This window comes from Pezoporus flaviventris, unplaced genomic scaffold, assembly GCF_033815535.1.
Source record: "Pezoporus flaviventris isolate CSIRO_AGI_PZ_B2104156 unplaced genomic scaffold, CSIRO_AGI_Pfla_v1 ptg000006l, whole genome shotgun sequence".
Lineage (NCBI taxonomy): Eukaryota > Metazoa > Chordata > Aves > Psittaciformes > Psittacidae > Pezoporus > Pezoporus flaviventris.
Window position 1 is genome coordinate 3269463 of NW_026892554.1, and position 23842 is coordinate 3293304.

The 23842-nt window shown below is 56.8% G+C and overlaps 1 protein-coding gene across 1 annotated transcript in view; it reads left to right on the plus strand.

Annotated features, from left to right (window-relative positions):
• The first annotated feature begins 15626 nt into the window (after positions 1-15626).
• Positions 15627-23842, plus strand: part of PCSK6 (proprotein convertase subtilisin/kexin type 6) — a 44584-nt gene continuing 36368 nt past the window's right edge. Inside the window, exons 1-2 of the mRNA XM_061447475.1 lie at positions 15627-15848; positions 21385-21489. Of these exons, the coding sequence (XP_061303459.1) occupies positions 15627-15848; positions 21385-21489 (327 nt within the window). The remainder of the gene's footprint in view (positions 15849-21384; positions 21490-23842) is intronic.

Sequence of the window (23842 nt, forward strand, 5' to 3'; positions counted from 1 at the left end):
GCCCCCCCCCGGCTTGGCCCGGCCCCGGCCGCCAGCGCACGGACGGACTGGGTCTCGGGGAAGGGAGGTGGGACTGAGCCTAAGGGAGAGGGGATGGGGGGGGAACAAGGTGCCTGAGGGCAGACGGTGGGTGCTGGGTGCGACGTGGAGCGTGGAGCGGGACAGGGTCCTTCGGGTGGGACGAGGAGCTTGGGGTGGGAGAGGTCGCCAGGGTCAGGCAGGGTCCCCAGCATCAGATGGAGACCCTAGGGATCACATCAGGACACGTGGGATCAGATAGGGACCGCAAGGAGCAGGCCAGATCCCTGTGGCAGGATGATGCCTCTGAAATCGGAGGGTCCCCAGGATCAGATAAGGTCCCCAGGAACTGGATCAGGTCAGCAAGAACAAGGCCAGACCTCCCTGGCAGGGCAGTGTCCCTGAAATCAGAGGGTCCCCAGGGTCAAGCGGGGTCCCTGGGGTCAGGGTGGGACAGTGTCCCTGTGGCTGGGGTCAGGAAGATCCCCAGGAGCAGCAGGACAGGGTGCAGAGGGGTAAGGGATGTTCTCATGGCACTCTGGGCATCACGAAGCCCATGTGGAGCAATGCCCAGGGCTCAGGTCCATGTGGCCGCAGCGGTGGCTCCTGGCTGCAGGGTGATCTCAGGACAGCGGGTTTCAGCGGAGGTGTGATGTGGTTCATGAGCACAAGGGGAAACAGCTGGGGAATGGTCTTTGGTGGCAGAACTGGTTAACGCAACTAGTCACGCTCAGAGCTATTGTTCTCCACTGGTATTCAGCTCTGCAGACTTCTGCTGCTATTTCAGGCCTGCTGGAGGGCTCATGTACCCAACAGCCTGCCTGGTTTTTCTTCTAATTATTTCAGTCTAAAAAAAGATACTACCTCCCTCTGCAAACCTCGCCTCCATTGTTCTCAGCTGAGAAGATGAGAAGGAAAGGAGAAGAGTCGTCTTGACACCCGTTAACTCCAGGTTAAGTGATGTTCTGCATAGGTACGGCAAGTGTTGGGAGGAAAAGCAGGAGATAGCTTCTGCTAATCAGAGGTGGAAGAGATACCAGAGCATCCATCAGGGCTGGCTGCCCCCATCCTGGAGGGCCAGGGGTTAATGGAGGAGCCAGGAATCACCCGGGAATCACCAGGATTGGAAATGAGAAATCCTTGTGCTGTCACCGTGCATTGACAGGGAAATGATTGCCATGTCAGCAGAAAGACATCCCCACGGCGGGGGGAGGAAGGTGCTAATAGATGTGCTGGGGTTTTGACAAGAGCCTGAGGTGGAGTCACACTTGGATAAGCAAAGGGATGATGATAGGGTCTATCCTCCAGCACTGGTGTGAGCTGGGAGAGGACAGCACAGGCATTGCACTCACCACTCTTGCCCATAGGGTTTTGGGGCAGGACCCCCCTGTCTGTTCCTCTTGCATAAGGCTACAAGAGCAGCAGAGGGGCAGAGACAGGACTGGAGCTCCTCAGAGCAACAACACACAAACAGCTATTAGTGATAATGAGCAAAACCACACTGATGGCATCTCCTTCGTATCAGCTTAGCGCTGGGTTTGGCAACGGCTCCAGTCTCGCTGAGATGATCTCGTTGTGTAAACACCTTCTGTGGCCTTCCCTGCTCCTCCTCCATGGCTGAGAGCCAAACTGGGCAAAGAATGAGTGGCAATGAGTGCTGGCAATGGCATAAAGAGGCCTGGCCAGCAGCTGGGGGGATGTGAGAATCCTTCATCGGTCTCCTTGACCTGGCACAACAGCAGTGCTGAAAGGTTAGACCAGAAAATCGTGGCTGGCCGTGGTCGCTCAGAGCTGTCACCAAGCCAGGGTTAGCGCCCTGCTGCTGAGCACCGGGTGGGAGCTGCTTTAAAAGCACGGTGTCTGTTTAATTTGCTGAGCCATCAAAAAGGGGCTTCACCTGGGGAGTGCGAGCACCCCAGCTCCCCCACAGCCTCCCCCAGTGAGTGCTGGAGAGCAAGGCAGGCTGCAGCAGTGCCGAGCTCGGCTCCAGGCCGGTGCCAGCCATCCCAACATGAGCTGTTGAAAGAGGTGATATTTAATCCAGGCTTTTAAAGTGACCCAAAATCCCCCCAAAGTGCCAGGAATGCTGTTTGGTGTTCTCCGTTTTCCCGGCAGGGCTGGGGGAGGAGAGGGAAAACCTCTGGCTTTACAGATAGGGTGTGGGCTGTGGTTCCAGCCCTCCTGCAAAACTGAGGGGTGAAGAAGTGGAGAGTATTTTTAGCATGCTGCCAACAAGCCCGTGAGGATGTGTGTGTGCTGCAGGAGCACACGACACAGAGCCCGCATCCCTCTGAGTTAGCGGCTACCCTCACCCTCTCAGGCAGACCCAGAGAGAGCCTCTGTGACTCCACTGCGGTGGGGGGACTTGTCTGCAAGAGGATGCTCATTGCAAGAGACCATGGAGGATGGTCCAAAAATGATGTGGGTAAAGCCACCAGCCTGTGTGTGCAGCTGGGGTTGGGTTGCCCCTCCAGGGTGGGATGATACACTGTCAGACCATTGTCTTCGTCATTGATAGGTGGTGCAATGCTGCTCCAGCAAAGTGAAACTGAGTCATGAGTATATAGCAGCCTTCCAATACCTAAAGGACTATAAGAAATCTCGAGAGGGACTTGTTGTAAGGGCATTTAGGGACAGGACAAGGGGAATGGCCTTAAGATGAAAAAGGGGAGATTGAGATGAGCTCTTAGGCAGAAGCTCTTCCCTGTGAGGGTGCTGAGGCGCTGGCACAGGGTGCCCAGAGAAGCTGTGGCTGCCCCATCCCTGCAGTGTTCAAGGCCAGGTTGGACACAGGGGCTTGGAGCAAGCTGCTATAGGGGAAGGTGTCCCTGTCCGTGGCAGGGGTTGGAGCTGGATGAGCTTTAAGGTCCCTTCCAACCCAAACCATTCCAGGGTTCTATGAGTGACACCGAGGAGGTTGGGTGGGTGAATCATTTGCAAGGGGACCCATGAGTCCTCCTGCTCTGCACCTCAATGGCCATGTTCGGGGTCTTGCAAAACTTGTGGGGCAGGATCAGAGGAGGACAGCAGTGCCGGAGGTCAGGAGGGATGGCCACAGAGACAGAGCTGCCTTGAAGCCACTGAGTTGGGACCAGCATGGGTGAGGGAGTCCCCACTGCCCTCAACATGGGCAAACCTGTCCCTCCAGTGACAGGTACCACATGAGAGAGCTGTGGTTGCCCTCCTGTCTCCCTGCCATCCTTTCCCTGCTCCAGACAGGGAGCTCTGGCTCCTGCATCCAGCCGAGGTACCTCGTGACGTGGGTCAGCCACTCCATCTGCTCCCAGCTTGGTTTCCCTCCACCTCAAATGGCAATAACCCATCTCCAGGGCACCGTGAAGCCAAATTCATCAGCGCCTGGCTTCATCGGATGCTCTGAGCAGGGCTGGAGGGCAGAGGCCCATTATCACAATTGCCGTGTTATCTGCTCAACAGCAGGGAGGAGGAGGTGGCCCTGTCAGCAAGGCTGGGGGCCAGAGCCAGGCTCCGGGTGGCCACAGGGCTCCTGCCCTCAGCCGGAGGAGAAAGTCTCAGCCCCTTCATGGCACAGCTTGTGGTGTCCTTAACTGAATGTCTTTGGTTGGGGCTGAAATAAAGATGTTCAAAGAAAGTGCTGGGTCTGAATGAATGCCCAAGGATAGGGCTGAATTCAGGCTCTTGATGCCAAGTAGAGCCCCTTGGCACCTCCTCACAACTGCAGTGTGTTTGTGGGGATAAACCACTTCTCACATGAAGTGCAGTCCTCTAAAGTACCTGAGCTCGGCAGGAAGTGTGCAGGTGACCCCATCCTTAGCTCCTACATGGGCAATTAGCAGCAGCAAAGGGTGGAGGAGATGGGAGACCACAGATGTGGGGCTAGCATGGAAGAAGGGCTCTCCTCACTTCTCTGCCTGCTTCCTGGGCTTAAATCTTGTTTATGGATGAGCCGTGTGAAAGGATGGTGTTTCCATGCTGAGAGGCCGATGATGCAAAATTCCTGCATGGTGGTGGAAGCAAAATGCAGAAATAGAGGTGTTTGCATCAACACCACCCAGATACAGCTGTTGAAGCTGCTGCATGTCATGAAAAACCCCAAGGGAACTCTCTATGGCTAAAAGTGCTTTCACACAAGCCACTCAAAGCCTCAGTGGCCTTTGGCCACCAGCATCACCCATGCTGCCTTCAGCTCTGACATAGAAATACCAAAGGAGGTTGATGTTTCAATTTAGAAATGCAAAGAGTTTGTGGTCACTGTAGGTTTTTTTCTCACTCTATGGCTATCAGTGATCCGAGCCGCAGCATCCCAGCTCTGGCTTCATTTTAGCTGGACCACTAAGCCAGTGTATTGGCTCTGAGGTGGGAGCAGGCCCCAAAGGCAGCAGCAGATCAAGGATGATGCTCTGGCTTCTTGGAGGCAGCTCGAGGAAGGTCTGGCAGCTGCCCAGTTGATGGTGATGATGGTAGTGCAGGGATTTAGCTGGAAATCGATGCTGGCACATGAATTTGGCAGAGATGCCGTTGGTTATGGGTGGCAGGATTTGCAGGGAGCATTGTGGGAAGCTCATTTGGCTCAGGTTTTGTCTTGTAGCTGAGTGCAGGGAATGGTTTGGGGAGGCCACGAGCTGCAGGTGTTAAAAGGGATTTTCATTTTGGGATGGATCTGGAAAATACAAAGGGGGCAGAAGGGGGAAGATCAATTGAGATTAAACTGAAACTTCCTGATCTAAAGGAAAAAATCCCCCAAACAGTGCAGGTTTAGATCAGCCCGGAACAGTCAGTTTGACAAGAAAGGCAGAGTTTATCTTTGCAGCTCAATTAGCCCCTTCTAAAGCTTAAGGGGAAAAAAATCCATTCCCAAATAAGTTAAATTCCACCATTCCTGAAAACCCTTCAGGAACTGAGGCTGGGTATTCCCCGAGGGGCTTCTTCTTGGGAACCCCTCAAGAAGTGTTTTGACGTTTCCAAGCCAGCTTGTCAGCCTTCAGATAGTTCCCAAATTCGCCTGAAATGAGTAAAGAGGATGAAAACTCCCGGGAGCAGCAGGCTCAGGGGGGAGCCCGGCATCCCCATGGAGCATGGAGCAGCACCTGCATTTGTTATCCAGGGAAATGCGGGATGTGGGCTCCATCTGTCCATCCCTGCCTTGTTGGAGTTGCCTCTGGTTTCCCTGGGGGGTGCTGATGGCCAAAAGCATCCTCGGTCCATGCTGCCAGTGTTTGGATGGGAAAATCCCCTGGCTCCAGGCTTCAGGGCGATGCTGTCCCTGAAGGTTTCTCCTGCAGTGACAGCAGGCATGAGCTGAGCCTTTAATGTGAGCAGGGAGAGGGTGAGGTTTGTGGCCGTGCTCTGGTTTTGGTGGTGATTTGGGAGCAAGGATTGGCTCAAGTGGATTCCAGAGAGATTTACAAGTAAACCCTTTCACATGAAGGACTTACTGCATTGGTCTGTTGTGTCCGAGACAGGTTTTGGGGGCATTGCCATGGCTGGGCAGCCAAGGCAAAGTGAGGAGTGTGAAACACTCTCCTGTGATGGGAATTTCCTCCTGCCACGCGTTCAGCCCTCCTTAACCCCATGGTGAGGCTGCACAAGGACCGTGAGCACTTTCCATCCCATTCCCTGTCACTGCTGCCACCTCCCAGCCTTCCCAGCGGGGCCAGGACCTTGGTGGCTGTGATAACCCATTGCAGACACAGGCTCAGGAGAGGGTCTGGCTGAGAGCACCCGTGGGAAGTGTTTCCTCTCTGAGACTGCAGAATGTAATTAATGCCCGTCATTAACGGGGAGCCTCGTTAGCGCTGCGGCCGGGCTGGGCTCCCCCTGGTGCATGTGGGCCAATGGGCTGGGACAAGCCCGTTCCCTGCCTTCATCCCTTGGCTGTGAGGAGGAGGAGGAGGGCGGTGTGGCTGGCAGGATCTCCTCAAACAGCCCCGATGCCGTCAAATACAAAGCGAATTCCCCTCCACCTCCTTCCGGGAAGCACCTTGGCCCCAGGGGATGCCAGTGGGGCAACACCAAAGGGCCCACATGTGCCCCAGTCAGTCCCAAAATACCCGCCAAACCCATGGTGCAGGAAGGTGAAGGGCAGGACTCACGGGCAGGATCAGGCCCATGGGAGCCATTGCCAGGGAAAAGGCTGTGATACGCTCGTGTGTGACTCCTCCAGGCTGTGAACGCTGCAAATTGAGTTCTGCTCTGTGTAGAATTGGGCTGTTTCCCTTTTTCAGGCGTTTATGGGCATTTTCACCCCTCCAAGGTACAGGCTTGGGGACATCAGCTTGGTAAGTCAAGTAACATTTGCCAGGGCCTTTCTGCAGCATCCCTGCCTTGCTGCTGCCTGCATCCCTGACAAGTGGGGTCTGTGCCTCCAGCATCCCTGCCATGCTGACTCGAGCACCGCTGCCACACCGTTGTCCACATCTCTGCCACTCTGTCTCCAGCATCCCTGCCATGCCGCTGCCCGCATCCCGCCCCTCATCCCTTCCCATCAGCCTTTCCCTTCAGCCCAGCCCCTCAGTCCCCTGCCCACCCGAGCCCCTCAGCTCCCCGGGCGGAGCCGCCGGCAGCACCCGCCCTGCCCGCAGCCCGTCCCTGCCTTCCTCCCGCCCTCCTCCTCCTCCTCTGCCCTCGCAGGCGGTGCTGCCGTGTGGTGCCACCCCCCCCTAGTGCCGGCCCGGCGCACCCGCACCCGGCTCCCCGCACTCGGGCTCTTTCCTGTCCTTTCCTATCTTTCCTCTGGCTCCAGCACCCCAGGCTGCCGCACGGGCGCTTTCCTCAGCCCCCTCGGGCGCTGCGGCTCCCCAGCCCCACGGGAAGGATGCAGGGTCCCATGGACCTTCCTCGTGGTTCAAGGGATGCTCGGCGGCAGGGATGCTCCGCTCACCCATGGGTTGCTGCGGCGCTGCCCATTGCAATGACAAACCAGGCTGGGAGCAGGTTGGTGGCCCTGAGTCGTGTCCCACCAGGCTTGAAAATCTCCTTCCTGGCCACAGCAGAGAATTCAGAGCTTGATGGAGATGCCAAAACAATATGCCCCATTCCTGGCAGTGTTCAAGGCCAGGCTGGATGGGGCTTGGAGCAACCTGCTCTAGTGGAAGGTGTCCCTGCCCATGGTAGAGGGTTGGGACTGGATGAGCTTTAAGGTCCCTTCCAACCCAAACCAACCTGGGATCCTATGATATTATTCTATGAACAAAAGTGCAAGGACAGACCCTTTGCATCAATGTTTTGAGGGGTTTATTTGTGTTATTTAACTTCAGACACCAATTATGGCTGCGGAGGAAGTGTGTTTTGGATAGAAACTGCAAGTGCCCTCTGAATGGAACTAGAAAGCTGGAAACATGCTCAGAAATCCATGAAGACCACACAAAAGCATGGGAAACACAGACCATGGCATGGGAGAGGAGGCAGAAAGGAAGGCAGATTAAAGGGTGATGTGGCCTCCTTCGTGTTTCCCGGTGCAACACTGCCCCTATTTTGTCTTGGAAAACCCCTTGCAGCTCAGCCCTGAATGCGGGATTCAGCAGCTTGGAGTAACCCAAATGTTTCCTTTGCTGCCTTAGAGAAACTGTTGGAACAGAGAGGGCTTAAAGCCTGCTGAAGAGGCCCATTTATCTGGGAACTGAAAGGGAATATTGGGATAATATTTGGAAAAGCCTGTGAATGGGCATGGCCCAGCACGAGCCGGGCAGCAGCGTCCTGCCAAGCTGTGGGGGGGAAGCCACCCTCTGCGTGTGCCTCATTTTCTCCTTTTCCCTCATTTCCTTTCCATTTCCTTCCTGGCTCCGAAAGGCTTTGCTGTGCCTGGGTGGGTCCTTGGGATGTGTTTCCCTCAGGAGAGTGGCAGTGCTGGAAGAGAAGGGGATGTTGCATGGACAGGGTGGCAAGAAACACCGGGTCTGAGCATCCTGAATGGGGGGGGGAGGTTGTTTCTTTCCCCCGGTTAACAACCAAGGCTGCTCTGCAGGACCCGTTTAATCAGATATCACTTAAAGCAGATTGATTTCTGCCTAATTAGTCAGCAATAAGCATTTAATTGGCAAAGCTGCAACGAAGCTGCAGCCCCCCCCTCCCTCCCCTCCTCCTCCTTCCTGGAGCCATTGGCAGTGTCTATTTTAACACTCGGAGCCTGGCTGGGATTCAGTAAGTGGGTTTGGGGTTGGTGTTTTGGCCATTTAAAAGCATTAGCGTGTGTTCAGAATGCAGTTGGGCATCTCATTTGGGGATGAAGTATAATTATGCTTGATGAGCACTAATAAGCAGCTTTCAAAATGAGACCAGGGTTGCGTCTCTCCCGCTGTCTCCTGCGGGGAAACTGATATTCCTCACCAGCGGCTGATGCTGATCTTTATGGGACTAATCCAGACACGTCTGAGGCTCCATAAAACCCACTTTGCCTTTCACTGCCTTTTTCCACCTGGGATGAGTTTTTATTGCGGGGGAGTTTTGTCCCTTGTGGGATTTCCCCCACTGTGGGTCTGGGGGTGCCTTTGCAGGATGCAAAGGGGGATTTGCCAAAACCAGGCTTTTTCCCCCCAATTTTCCAGCCTCAACGGGAAACACTGGGGAGGGGTTGACTGTGCAGAAGGGAAACTGAATTCTGAGCCCCAAACTGACCCCAGGACTTGGGACCTTGGTGCTGACTGCAGGCTGGAGCAGAGGCTGCTGGTGCCGTCCCCAGCACAGATGCTGGTTGATGGTCGATGGTTGAACTGGTGTCGAGGTCGGCTCTGCTTTAGCACCAGCGCCTGCCTAGGTGGAGCTGCTTCTCTTTCAGCATCCCGTCCAGCCAGAAAGCGCTGGATCCGGTTTGATCACCCAAATCCCGCCTGCCTGCAGCGCCCGAGCAAAGCTCGGGGGGAAAGAAACCCACCCAGGCTGTGGGTTTGTGTTTGTTTTCCACGCTCCCCCTCTGAAATACCATGGCAAAGGTAAGCTCATGGAGATCAGGCTTCGGCAAGCCCTGTTACGCTGCCGAAACCTCCAGGAACGCCTTTGGTGAGCCCCAAGCACGCCCTGTGCTGGGATGGGGAGTGAGTCCTGGCCCCAGCTTGCAGGGGAATGTGGGGACACGTGTGACACTAACCCACAGGACACCCCCTTCTCTTCCAAAAGCGGTCCCTTCCCAATGGGAGAGGCAGCAGAGCCCCTCCAAAACCCCATAGGGATAGGCATACCCATTGCCCTTGCAGCCATCTCTCTGGCAACCCCCAGAGCTGCTGCCCACTGGGCTCTGAACCCCGAAATTCCCAACTGGGTCAAAATACTCCCAAAAAGCCCAGGTGGCAAAGGAGGAAAACCCCCTCCTGGCCCTGTCCCGGCATGGGGGGATTTAATGGACACCAATTGGAGTCGGGGGGGGGTGGGGGGGGGAACACCTTTAACTGGGAATGCTTGGTGCTTGGGCAGCTCTCCTGAGGTTTTTCCCAAGGCATTTTGCAGCAATTAAGGAGATGCAGGTAAAGAGCCAAGCCCCAGAGCCTGGCGAAGGTGCCAACTGCTCTGCACGCAGCCCAGACCCAGCCGCTGACCATGTTCCAGCCCTAAATAGCTGCCTTTTGGGGGCAGGTGGCTCCCAGCAAACCTTACTTTTCTGGACACAGCAAGCGCATTGTGCAGGGAAGGCTTTCCAAGGATGCTCCCCACGCCCTTTTCAGGAAATACCACTCAGCTCCCTTCGTGCCATGCCAGGGTTTGTTATTTAATAGGCACAAATGACAGCCTCGGCACGGACACGCCGTGTTTGCCCTGGGCTCCTGGGTTCTGTCTGCAAATCGCTGCTGGTTTGATCTTTGCATCTCTCCACCTCCAGGCTCGTCTCTCTCCCTGCTCCCAGTGCTTGTTCCAGCGCAACCGGGTTTGTTAGGGAGTGAAAATCCTATCGGGGGTTCTGCTCACAGCCGGGCCCTTGAGGGCATCACTGGACCTGGGGATGAAGTAAACCGGTTGTATGTGATTTGATGAAGCACCACAGGGAGCCCGCAGCCGCCATCCCTGCCCAGTGCCCTTGTGAGAGCCCGGTTCCCAAGCCCAAGCTCAGCCCTGGAGCCACCATCCTCACATCAACGCTGTGATTCCTCCCAGGGGGATCCGAAACATCCTCCCCCCTGCGCGGCGATGACACAGCCCCGGAGCAGCGCCGGTGTAACCGGCTTTTCCAACAGCGCTGTTCCAGGGTGGGGTTGGGTTGGCCCAGGCTTTATTGCAGCTCCCGCTTGGCTCCGATGCTTTTCCCCAGCGCGGTGCTCTCGGATGGAGCGGGATGGCAGTGGGGAACGGGAGAGGAGGGAGGGTTCCTGCTCCATGGACAGGATGGGTGCCCCCAGAATGCACCCGTGGGGTCCCCAACACCCTGTCCTTAGGGATAAGCTCTTTTTGCACCCCAAAACAGAGCAGATGGGAGCCCGGACAGCCCCGGCACAGCTTCATAGGGATACAGCAGGAGCTGAAGCATCTCCCAGTCCCACCACTCGGGCATTTCCTTCCTTGCCTTGATTTCCAAAGTAACAATAAGCCGCAGAGCTGTTTGAGATGGGTGAAAAGGTCCCTTTTAATCCCAGGCCAAGCACAGAGCCACGTTTTCTTTTAACTTGTTGATCTCCCCCCCCTCTCTGAATGTCTGCGCTGGGCATGGCAGTCCCTGGAGCGCCCTTTCACGGCTGAGCTCCAATCGTTTCTAAACTCCCAGATCCACCTCCTGGATACTTTTACAGGCCTGAGCCCATCGTGAGCCCTTCCTTTCTGTTTTTCATTGCCAGCATTTGTACCAGCTGACGTTTTGACTGGGCTGGGAAATCTTCCTGCCCACTGCACTGGGTCTGACAGCCGAGATTTAATCTGAGAGGGAGAAAGCATCAGATAGGAAAAACCCATCCGGATCTCAGTGGAATGGCAGCAAAACGGCGCAGGAGGAGGCTGAGGGAAATCTCCAGCCCAGGCTGGGGCAGCACAAGGACTGCGCAAGCCCCGACCGTCACTGCACAGATGTTGGTGTAATTACAGCTAAAACCTCTGGTGCCGGGATGCTCCGATACCCTGAGTGTATCAGTGCAGTCAGGCAGCTTCTCTAATCTCCAGTTTAAATCCCTTTTGCTGCTGTCTTCAGTGTTTGGAAGAGATGCTGGATGGGATAAAAGCATTATCACATCCCTGCTTGGTCATCATCCCAGACTGGTTTGTGTTGGGAGGGATCTTAATGCTCATCCAGCTCCAACCCCTGTGTCCAACCCGACCTTGAACACTGCCAGGGATGGGGCAGCCACAGCTTCTCTGGGCACCCTGTGCCAGCGCCTCAGCACCCTCACAGGGAAGAGCTTCTGCCTAAGAGCTCATCTCAGTGGCAGGTTAAAGCTGTTCCCCTTGGCCTGTCCCTCCAGGCCCTCTCTGACTTTCTTGCACACTTCTCTAGGTACTGGAACAGTGTTCTGAGGTCCCCCAGGAGCCTTCATACCCTGTGGTCCTGCCAGGGATCAGAGCATCTGGGACATTTGGAATGAGCTTCCCTGTGCCTGGGTTGATGTGTCCAGGGCCACTGGTATGGAGCTGTTGCTCATCACCCACCTCCCTGCACCTTCCTTTGCTGCATCCCCACCTTCCTCTCCATCACATTTGACATCCCCTCTTTGGAAACAGCTTATTCCAGGTTTAGGAAGGAAAGGGAAAGGGCAGGGGTACTTTTTCCACTGATCATGGATCTCCTGGGAACTCACCCAGGGATTTACCAGCTTCGAAGCTGGTGGCTGCTAAACAGTGTCAGTGGCATTGCCAGAGCCCGTGTGCTGCTGTGACATATCACCCATGGGGATGCTGCTCCACAGCACCTCCAAACCTTATTTTCTGCTGGCAAGCTTCACTTGTGTGCAGGATTTTACCATTAATACAACCGAAACCAAACCATCTGGTCACTGGTGAGCCTGGTGTTACCCTACCTACAAGGACCAGCAGAGAAAAAGATTGAGAGGCATGAATTTAATGCAAAAACACTGATTTCCCCTTCAGATTTACAGGTCCCTGGATGGGAGCAGCAACAGTGGCCAAGAGCCCCGGGTTTTGCCATCACCACCATGCGTGCTGGGAGGGAGCTGGGGTGGCTGCGGGAGGGATGCTGGAGGCATCAGGTTTAAAGGCTGTTGTTAATGAACTGGTGCTAATGGGCTGGTGTTAATGGGCACCCTGATGGCGAGAGCCCCGGAGCTGGAGCTGTGCAGGGGCTGGAGCCAGAGCTGGATGGGAGCTTTCCACATGGGCTGTCACTGGCGAGTGAAGAGTCGAGCTGCAGAGTGAGTCCCCGGTGCAAACGGGATCATGAACCACAGCGCTTTAATTATGCCAGTGCAAATTTCACTCATTTGGTTAAGCCTGGGAGCTACAGAAAGAGCTATTTCCAGGTGTGCTGCTTTAATTACCGCGTGCCCTTTATTAACCACGGCACGCAGCGCGCCCGGGGCTTGCAGCCACCAGCATCGCCATGGCCCCGCTCACGTCCCTGGGACACCGCTTGGGTCACATAAATGGGTTTTGACCTGATTTTTGCTGTAATCCCTGCGCTGAGAGGCCCTCATCGTGCAAAGGATAAACCCTCAGCTCCCACAGCCAGGGCCTGCTGGGGTTTATGGGGCAGCTCCCGCCGGCCAATGTCCCCACCAAGCCAAGCAGCCACCCGGTTCCAGCACCCCAGGGGCTCCTCTGGGCTTTGTGTGTTTGCAAACTGCCTTTTGTTCGCTTCAATTCGTGCACTGCAGCAGGCAGAGGCGCAGCTCCCACTGCCCCCTCTGCCTGCAGGCAGGGACAGGGCGGCAGTCACCCAGCGCCAGCCCTCCCATCCCACCGGGCAGAAATAGCAGCTTTCGGGTGCTTTATTTGCGCTTTCCTTTCCTGCCCTCGCCTTAGAAAGGCGCAGAAGGGTTCGGTTTTCAACCAAACACCATTTAAGCGATGCTCTCCCCTGCTCGTCCGTCTCCTGGCTGTAATCCCATCGCCGCACGGAGCGCGTGGTGGGATTTGAACCGTAACTCATGGAGCGACATAAACCTGCCAGGATTGCTGTGCATCTTGTAGAGCACAGCTCGAGCGTTACTGGTTCAGCAGCGCCTCTTTCTGTGCTGCCTTTGCAGCAGCTCCTCTTCAACCTCTCGGCTCCCTTAAACCCATTGCATCGCCCGCGGCTCGCAGGAATTCTCCGGGTTTTCAAATAATCCCAGGAAAAGAGCTAAAAAAGGAGCCTCTGCCCTGGTGTGCGTCCAGTGCAAAGCACGTGAGGCCAAAGTCTGGTTTTCCTGACCCCCCCGGTAAATGCTATGGGCTCGGCTGGAAAGCTGCCCTCCAGGACACAAGGGGATACACTCTGAGTTTCAAAACCCAGCCACTGGGAGAGGAGGAATGTGCGGATGGGGGCATGGAAATGTGGGTCCCAGCGTGGCCGTTAGTGCTCAGGCAAGGCTCTAACCCCCCTCAATCTGCTATGCAAGGTGCTGTTGGGGTTTGGTGCCCATGGGGCTGTTGCAGTGGGATGCAGAGAGCGCCTAGGCATGGATTTGGTCTGGTCCTCCTGGGATTTGACCATTTTTCATCATCCAACACAGAGTTTTGCATCCTCCCTCCCCACAGGAAACCCTTTTTCCACCTTTGCCATCATAAAGCTTTTCCCACCACCAAACCCTAAACTTTCCCTGCCACCACCAGCTCCCATTCCCTCTTCTTTGCTCCACATGGAGATATTGCCTCCCTCCTTCACAGCCCCTAGTGACCGTGGGCATCCCCCATAGACCTTCCCCAGCACAGCAAGGTGGATGTTATGAGACCAAAGGGATGGGGTTGGTTTCATTTCCTCTGGCTCTGCCCCCCCAGCTCTCTCGATGTGCATCACACACGTATCAGGCTCAACCCTCCAGCCCTGCTCATCCATCTACACACCAATGGGAAACACAAGGAAAAGCCCATGAGCCAGATGGGAAGTGAGGACTGGATTTGCAGTGCTCTTGTTCTAATGGAAACCATCCTTCACTGCTTAACCAGAATAAATGGCTATGCACAAACCCATCACTTCTACCCAGAGGGGGAGATGAGCCCTAATGTAAGCAAATGGTTCCAGTGTCCCCACATGCTGTGACTGGTACCCACAGCGATACCCCCGGGGCTGACCCCTGGTGGGTTTGGCAAAGCTTTTGGGGCTTGGGAAGGTGCGAAGGTGTTTGCATTCAGATGGATGGGGCTGGGGCAGCCCCAAGGGACATGTGGAAGCATCTTGGTTGGCAGCAGGGGTTTGTGCTCAAAATACCCCTCAAATCTCTTCAGGGCTTGGGAGATAGACCCACTCTGGGAATCACAGCTGCCCCAAGGCCATCCCGGCTGGAGGAGCCTGTGGTTGTAGCTGTAGGGCCTGGCAGTGCTCATTACTGGGCATTGTGAGTCCTGGGGTCTGTGTTGGGGCAGATCTGAAGCTCCAATGTGATGGAGGTGAAGTTCGGATGTGATGAGAGTGGGGCTCGGATGTGATGTGCGTGAAACATCGCTTCATCTCTGGCAGCTGGCAGCTTTCTGCTGGCCTCTGCCCGCGCTGGCAGGGAGGGCTGTGGAACAGAGCATCATTGACCGGCTCCTGAGCCCGGCCTTTGTTTCCAGCACCACCTTCTCCCTGACAAAGACTATTTTCTAATACCCCACCAGCTTTCTGCTGTCCTCTGAATGGTGTCTGTGGGAGGCAAGGGCAGCGCTCCAGCCCTTCTGCCTGTGCCCATGGCTGCCCTTGTGCCCTCCATGGCCAGGCTTGCCCAGAGTTCTGCCTCCAAATTCCCCTATCAGCCTTGTCCCTGTGAGCCCATGAGGAGTCCCAGTCTGGGGGTGCAGGAGGGGTGCCAGGGCGATGGGTGCACTGCGGGGGGTGCAGGGGAGATGCCCAGGGGATATGGGCGGCAGTGGTGGGATGCAGGGGGAAGCACAGTGGGAGATGCCTGCGAGGATACAGGTGAATGGGAATTGAGAGGATGCAGAAAGGATACCCAGGGGGTCGGTGCCAGGGGCTTGCGAGGGGATGGGTTCAGGCTGGCTGCACAGAGGGGGGCAGACCTCGGAGAGGAGCCGTGGGATGACTGAGGGGATGCTGAGGGCATGCAGAGCGTCTGTCGGGGGGGGGGGATGCAGGCTCACAAAGGATGATGAGGGGCATGCAGAGGAATGGATGGAGGGGATGCAGGGGGCTCTCAGAGGAGCAGCACCGGGGCACGCAGGGGGAATGCAGCGGGGTACATGGACATGCAGGAAGGGCTCCGGGGAGCAGCACCGGGGGATGCAGGAGGGTACAGGGGGGTTCGTCCGGAGGCGTTCATGGGGTTGACCAGGGGCATGCAAGGGACGTGCCAGGAGGTGTCCTTGGAGCTGCACCGAGGCGCAGAGGGGGTGCAGGGGGGGCCGGGGAGCAGCACCGGGCAGGCGGGGGCTGCGGGGGGGGGATGCCAGCGACCCGCCCCGTCCGCCCGTTTCCCCGTCGCTGCCGCCGGGCCGGGCCCTCCCCGCCGCCTCCGCCTGCCCCCCCCCCCCCCCCACCCCGGAGCATCCCCCCGCCCCCCCGGGCTCCGGGGCCGCTTTAAAAGGCGCAGCTCCGCCGCTCCGCCCAGCCCGGCTCCGCGGAGCGCACCATGCCCGCCGCAGCCGGCCCCGGCCCGGGGAGCGCGGCCGCGCCGCCGCCCGCCCGCCTCTGCCTGCTGGCCCTGGCGCTGCCGCTGGCGCTGAGCGGGCGCGGGGCCGCGGCCGAGCCCTCCCGCACGGTCTATACCAACCACTGGGCCGTGCGGGTGCGGGGGGGCCCCGCCGAGGCCGCCCGCGTCGCCGCTGCCTACGGGTACATCAGCCTGGGGCAGGTAAGGGGCGGAGGAGGGCAGGTGCCGGGGTACCGGGAGCGGGGATGCATGGCGGGGGTGTGGGGGGGGAGAACCGGGGGTCCCGGGAGATGGGGCCCAGGAGCCGTCGCGGTGCCGCTGGAGCCCCGGTTTGCCCCGCGGGTGTCCGGGCAGCCTCGGCCCCCGCTCCCACCGCACCGCTCCCGGCCGAACCGGCGGCGGCTCCTCGGGGTGCCCGGGGGCCCCTCGGAACCCGCTCCCGCAGCGGCGGGGAATTGCACAAGTTCCTGCCATCCTGGGAAGTTCTATTTGTGGATTTAACAAACTTTGGACTCTCCGGCCCGGGTTTATCGGAGGGATTGGGAACACGGAGAACTTTTGCTTTCAAGCCCCCGCCGCACACGGGTGGTTTAAAGGCGACTTTGAGCGTTTCTGTTCCTCTCGGTTTCTTCGTTCTCTCTGTTAAACCCGGCTGCGCGCTGGTGTCCTCGGAGCTTCCTCCCGAGTTACCACCCTGTGCTCAGCGCTTTTCTGGCTGGGTGGCACTTCAGGGTGTCTGCCTGCCCAAGGTGTCTCCTGCACTGTAAATTACAACCTTGCTTTACATCGCAACCCTCCCTTTAAGTGTAATTAAAGCCAGAGGCTGCTGCGTAAACACACTTTCGGTGGGGGGGTTAAAGGCTGAACTGGGGACTGCCTCCTGCACCGCTGTCTGTGACCTCCCGTGGGGATCACGCCTCGCATCCCCCCCTCCATCTCCAACCTGTTCTGCCTGACTGTTGTCCCACCAAGGGGAAAACCACGTCTATTATTCAATGCTTCTACAGCAGGGTTGCATGAATGTGGTTGTGCAACCCCAAGGGCTTTTTGGTGTTTATCCCTCTTCAGCCAGAGAGAATCTTGATCGAGCTTCCCAATCTCCCGGTTTGCATCAGCCCAACGTCAGCTCCCGGTCTGGGGTTTCTGCTGTGTCCCTTCCCTGCTGGAGCATCCTGCCTTTCCCAAGCTCTTCCCTGTGACGCCGGAATCCTTTGGCTCACGGGCACGATGTGGCCCCTCCGGAGCATCCATCCCACCCCGCTGAGCCCGTTCCCGGGGCAGCCCGACGCAGGCTGGAGACCAAGGGAAATATTTCTGCGGTTGCATCAGGGTGTTCCTGGCTCCTGCCTTTCCCGCGGATACCGGGAGCTCCGGCACCGCTGGGGCTTCCCCAGCTGCTCTCAACGCCCTTGCCGTCAGCGTTCCTGCTCCACGAACCCCTCCGGCTTTTCCCATGGGAGCTCGCCCAGGGCCAGACCCTGAGGAACCCCTTTCCCTGCGTGTGTGTGCGCTTATGGGTGATGTCTGCTGTGCTGTGCTCGGGGCTCATAGGGCTCTGAGTGTCCCCCGCTGGGTCCTCTGCTTGTGGAGCTGCTGGGGATAACGCTATTCCCGGTGGGATGGGCCTGATCCTGCTGGAAAACCCTGCCTGAGGGCATCTCACCCTGCCCTGGGGAGATGTTCGGGTGGAGGCAAGTGGCGGACTCCGGTGTGGCAAGGGAGGAGGAGAGGGGACAGTCAGGGTGACCCAGCCGGGTGCCAGGGAGCCCTGTGCTGGTGGCTGCTCCTGCCTGGGAAAGGCATCGCCGTGCTTCGCACACACAAGCGTCTGCCCCACGTCCGACCTGTCCCTGCATGTTCCCATGCCCAACCCATGCACCCAGACACCCTGAAACCCTTCCGGGTCGCAGCAGTGACATTTCCCTTGGGGAATCATTTACGTCAACTTCCACTGCAGTGATGCAAACAATCGGACAAAAGGAGAGGCTTTTACACCCCCCAACTCCTGCTCCTTCCTCCCCACGGGGCTGTGCCGGGCATGCAGGAACAGGCCCCGGCCGAGGGCTGTGCGGTGCCGGTGTCCCGAGCACTGCCTGCGCCGCAGAGCCTGTTCCTATCCCGGTTTTCCTTGAGCAGTGTCCAGCGCTGTGCACAGGGACATGGGTTAGGGGTGGATTTGGCAGTACTGGGGTAAAGGCTGGACTTGGTGGTCTTCAAGGGCTTTTCCTGCCTGTTTGATTCTGGGATTTCGGGAGGGTCTGCAGCAGTGCCAGCTGCAGTGCACGAGGTGGCCAGGATTCATTTGGGGCTGCAATTGGAGCTTTCTTGGATTCCTGTCATTTGGGGGATGCTGGAATGACGGTGCTGGGCCTGGTCCTTGGCCGAATCTGGCATGGCCATCTGAGAACAACATTCCGGAAGGCTCGGTGGCTGGAGCCCTTATCCCCAGTGGGAACGGATGGTGTCCCAAGGAGGGGAGCAGTCATGTCCTCCCCAGCTGGATCCAGCCTCCTGGAGGGCACCAGTGCCAACACTTGTGGGAATGGGACGGCTTGGGTGAGATCCTGGAGGATTTCCCTGAATGGGGAGGAAAGAAACGGGCTCAGCAATGCCCTGACTGCCCTCAGTGGTGTCCAGCTCTCCTGTCCGTCTCTCATTAGCCACAAGCAGTCTTGAACCTGCTGGAAATACTAATGTCTGTTAATGGGGCAGGGCAGGCGCTGGGCTCATCTCTGCCTGGCAGTGCATGGGGACAGCTGGGTGCTGCTGCAGGAGCATCTCCTGGGTGCTTCTCCCTGCCCTGGTGGCACCTGGATTTGAGGGAAAAGGGGGATGGAAAAGGAGATTGGGATGCGGCCAAACTCCTTGCAATCGTACCGCTTCTTAGTGCTGTGGAGACCTGGCCTTGTTCGGTGACCCCTATTGGCAAGGACCTATGGAGGTCTGAGGTCCGTCCTCCCCAGTTGACTTTGAGGTTAAATCAGGCTGCCCAGGGCCTCAGCTGGGTGAGATCTGAAGCTCTCCAAGGATGGAGATCCCAGCACCTCTCAGGGCCCGTGTGTTCACCTTCCTTTATATCCAAACAGGGTTTCTCCTCTTGCAACCCATTGCCTCATCCTTTTGCCGTACATCTCCACCTCTAACCACCTGTGTCCCACTGGGGCCATGAGTAGCTCCTTCAGCTTCAAACTCCTCCCCATTTGGCCAGACGACATTGGCAAGTGCTTGTGTTTTCGGAAGTGGAGCCATCAACACCCTTGGCATAGTGATGATGGCTTTGCAGGGTGCAAAACGTGTTTGCATTGCTTTGGCTTGCTCCACGTGCAGCCCAGCTGAGTGGTGCTTCCTCTGCCTCTGATACAGGAGGGAAGTAAACCTCCTCCTGGTTGTTGAGGTACCAATTTAAATTGCCTTGGAAAAATCTCAAATGGCCCCTAAAACTTCAGCCCAAAACTGCAAATCGATTGGGGAAATGGGAATGGACCCTTGGGGAAATGTGGGTGTTCTTGTTGTAAGCCAGGAGTCTAAAAAACCAAGGTTCATGGTTGTAAATGCACCTGGGGAGGGAATGAGCGCATCTGGAGCTGCTTGGTGTGGTCTGGTGGGCTTTGTAACTGGAGCTGGGGGCAGCCTGGGCTATCTCCTGTGTGGTGGAGCTGGGACCTTTCACCATGAGCAGCTGTCTCCTGGCTGGTCCGGAGCCGATGGGCATGACCTGGGTGTCAGGAAGGACCATAGTGCTGCTATGTGCCTCTTGGGTGCTCCACTGGGTTTTCCAGCTTCCCCATCCCTCTGGCCATGGGGCTGCAGCCTCACTGGTGCTGTAAGCAGGGGAAAGCCTGGGAGTCTCCAGTGCTCCCATCCCAGCGGTTGCATTGCGGAGCCCTCCTGACCTCAAGGAGAACAAATGATTTCCACTTAAAAAAGGGCATTTTAAAGGTTTTCTCCTTAGAATCCCTGATGTGGAAGGGGGCCTCTGGAGGGCACCAGGTCCAGCCTCCACTCAGAGCGGGTCCCCTTCTCCTTAGCCTCAACACGAGCTTTTCCTTACTTTTGCTTCCATGAATCCAGGCAGATGAAGAACCTCGAGCACTGGGTGCTTTTCCTGCTTCTCTGGCCACGTATCCCCAGAGCCCGCTATGGGATCATCACCTTCCCTGTCCTCCTGCTGGCCTGCCTTGCATGGTGCTTTTGCATTGATTCCAAAAGCCCTGTGCCTGCTCCGATTTCCCTAAAACACGGGGAGGTTGGAGCATCCTCCTTCCCTTTCCTAAGTACAAGTGGATTTGAGGAGTGGGTTTTAAAAGCCAAATGCAGACTGCAACGGGCAACGTGCAGATGTTGAAGTGCCCACCTAAGCTGTAATGCAAAGAAAAAGGTGGTGATGGGGGAGAGGAAGGGTTTAAATGAACTTTAATGGAGACAAATCACAGGAGCTCACACTAAGGGCAGTGAAATGACTTTCTGGCATGGAAGTTAAAGCAAAACTAAGATAGTTAATGCTCATAAGAGGCACATCTCAGGGTATCAAATGTGATACGATGTAAGTAGTTATCTGCTTCAGCATCTGGTCCAGACAATCCTGTTTGCTCTTCCCTGTCCCACTGCAGCCAGCCCTGGTCTGGCCTTGGGGATGTCACCCTGGCTCCTGGGTAGGAGATGGGGCTCATAGCATGGCTGTCCCTGGTCCTTTGAGCCAGGCACAGGGGCTGCTGATGGCTCCTTGCGGCTCCTGGCCATGGGGCAGGGTTTTTGGGGGGAGGAGGAAAACCAACCTCAGCTAAAAGGGGTTTTACAGCAGAGACCCGATCCATACCGGCCTTGTGTGACCTGGGAGCCACATGCAGTGAGTGCAGCTCCTGGGTCCTTCCCATCCCCGTGGCTGTGAATCCCTGCGGAATGCTTTTCATGTGGCTCCTGGCTGAGTTCCCCCGGCTCATTGTGCATCCCTGGACTCGATCTGTGCCTTTGGGATGGAAAAAGAGGAGTTGCAGCATCTCCGGCTGCTGGGATGAGAGGGCTGGAGGCAGCGCAGCCACCGGGGCTTGGCAGGGTGCTGTTTTCATGCAAATGTTGGACGTTTTGGCTCTGTGCAAGCAAAATGAGGGCAAAAACTTGTAACAGAGGAACGTGGGGCTTCCCTGAGCCAAAGGGAGCCAGTGGGGCTGCCCTTCCCTGCCTGCCTTCGCTCCTGGGCTGCACTTACTGATGGGAGGGACTCCAGGCTGGGGCATGCCTTGTGCCTCCCTTGGGAGGGATGGTTGGTTTGCTTGGAGATGATACTGTTTAGACTCCTGCTGCTGTCCCTGGCTCCAGGCTATGCACCCTGGCTTCCCAGGAGCATCCCAGTGTTCGCAGGGATCGCATCCACCTCTCCTTATGGGGATGTTCGTGCTGCTGGGGTGGGAAGAGGCAGGAGGATGAGGCACAGCTCCCGCAGCTCTGCTGCTACTGCTGAGCTCATCTGGAGCTCATTATTTCTGCTCGGGAGCTGATGGAAGGTGGTTTGCAAAGATGCTTTTAATGGGTGAGAACTCATAAAGATGGGTTTGGGGCTCTCTTGTGCCGGTGCGGTGCTGTTTACCGTGGTGGTGGTACCAGGTGCCAGCATCCTGCATCCCCTCCCCGAATCCCACTTTGTGAGCAGTGCAGCACGAAGGGATGTTGCCAGCACCGAAATGGGGGTAAACCACAAGAAACCTAAAGTTTTGTTAAAGAAAACCCTCTCTTTTTGCAGATCGGGAGCTTGGAGAACTATTACCACTTCCACCACAGCAAGACATTTAAGCGCTCGACGCTGAGCAGCCGGGGACCACACAACTTCCTCCGCATGGACCCCAAGGTATGGGGCCGGGCAGCCGCGGGTCCCTCAGCCTCTGTGGGATGGGGGTCCCTGCTTCCCATTGTCTTGGTGTGGGTCAAGGGTGAGCCCCAGCATCTTGTGATGTGTTCTGCTGGAGCTGCAGGCCTGTGCATGCCTGCGGTGACTCACTGGACACGGGGACATCCATCGGTGATGACACTTAGAATGATTAAACACTAACATCTGCCTGAAAGCCAGGAGGAAGGAAAGGAGGAGAAAAGCCTTCCAGGACAGAAAGGCTGTTGCCTGCTTGGGGTGTTGATGCAGTTGCCACAACACTTGCTGCCTCAATGGTTGCTATGTGTGAAATCCTTGGCAATAGCTCTGCATTGCTTTTTCCTAGAGCAAGCATCCGAAGGGATTTTGGCACAGCTGAATTGACAAAAGTGATGGGGTGGGGGGGAGAAGGCAGGGAGGGACAGGCAGGACTGGGTGAGCTGTGGCTCTGTATTGGCTTTTCCCCTCCCACAGCTCCACCCAGGGCCTGACCCATGGGGGATGCTGCTTCTGTAGGGCAGGGGAAGGGCTCTTGTGTGGGGAGAGGGGGCCATCAATATAGATGAAGCCACTGCAGTGAAGGCGCTGGTGCTTGCACTGGTGCCCAGCTGCCCTTGGGGTGCTCCTGTTCACCTTTGGGATGCTGTTTCCCAAGGCATTTCCAACCTGCTCAGCACAACCGGTCCCATCTGCATCTCTCCACACCCACACCAGCCCTGCTGCCCAGCTGTGATGTATTTGGACAGGGCCTGTAGCACATCCTTGAGCAGCACACACGTGGCTGTGTCCCCATGGGGGAAACATCAGCAAGGGGATTCTGGGTGCCCTGGAATCCTGCTGGCCTCTCATTCAAGCTCTTTGCCCTTGGAGAGGTGCGCAGGCATCCCAGCAAAGGAGGAATTCAACTCAGCAATTGAGATGCCTCCATTTAAATGAGTCTACTTGTAATGCAAACCCAATCAATTGGCTTTTAGTCTTATTAACATTTACCTTGCCTTGCTCTATGGACTGCAAGCTGGAGCCATTAGCTCCTGTTCTCTTAATCCTTCTTTATCGCTTGGAGTTCAAGACCTTTTGGCATTTGTTGTGCATGAGAGAGGGGCAGGGACATTTGCAAATCCTTTTGGAGGTGTCTTGGTATTCGAATGGCACCGGCTTAGCATGTGCAATGCAGAAAAACATCACCTCAAGGCATGAGGAAACAGAACGGGAATAGTGAAACAAATCTTGCAGAAATCCCACAGAATCAGGAAATCCAATGATTCGCAGATGTTGGGTGGTGCGTGCCTTCCAGGGGCTATTGTTTCCAGCATGTTGGTTAGCAGCGTGCTCTGCCATGGGGGCTGGTGGCACAGGATCCAGTAGCAGGACCGTGGGCAAGCCCTGCATCCCAAGGATGCCGGTGACTGGGGAGAGGGAGACCAGTGAACACGGTCCCAGTGGGACCACTCTGCTGCTGAGCATCCCTCTTGCTCCAAGAGACCCCCGTAGCCGGTGGCTGCTCTGTCTGGGGCTGATGTGAGCCAAGTGATGGAAAGGGAGGAGGGATGTGGCAAATGCAGCCATGTGGGGAGCACTGGGGTGCAGAGTGGGGTCATGCCCTCTTATGGGCTCCACATGCAGCTCTCATCCCTGTGAACTTTCCTGGCTCCATGGGATGCTCCTGTTGGTCCTTGGCTTGAGCCACAGCATCTCTGCTCCTGTTCTATGGAAGGATTTGGGTTGGAAGGGACCTTAAAGCTCATCCAGTTCCATCCCCTGCCACAGACAGGGACCCCTTCCCCTAGAGCAGGTTGCTCCAAGCCCCTGTGTCCAACCTGGCCTTGAACACTGCCAGGGATGGGGCAGCCACAGCTTCTCTGGGCACCCTGTGCCAGCGCCTCAGCACCCTCACAGGGAAGAGCTTCTGCCTAAGAGCTCATCTCAGTCTCCCATCTTATTCCTACTCCTTCATCCTCATTGAGGGGTGTCACAGCCTCAGCCCCTCTGCCTCTGGCCATGCACTGTAGCAAAATGAACCCCACCTATCATTTCTGCTGTGCTTTATGGCAACCCCATGGTGGAGCCGTCCTGTTTGTCCTGGATCTCTGCTTTTATTCTTGCACATCCCCTGGAATAAATGCAGCTGTTACTTTTGTGAGGCTGCAAAAGGAGTTGCATCCTCCCCTGTGATGGCTTCCTGTTTGATGGAGCTATCCTGGAGCTACCTTACCCCAGAGCAAGGGGAGAACATTCAAAGCTGCCCCTCTGTTTCCAGCTCAGTGATGCCTGTGCCTCCCCACAGGGTCCTTCGGTGCCGCTCACTGCTGCCTCCTTATTGCTAATTGAGGTTGGA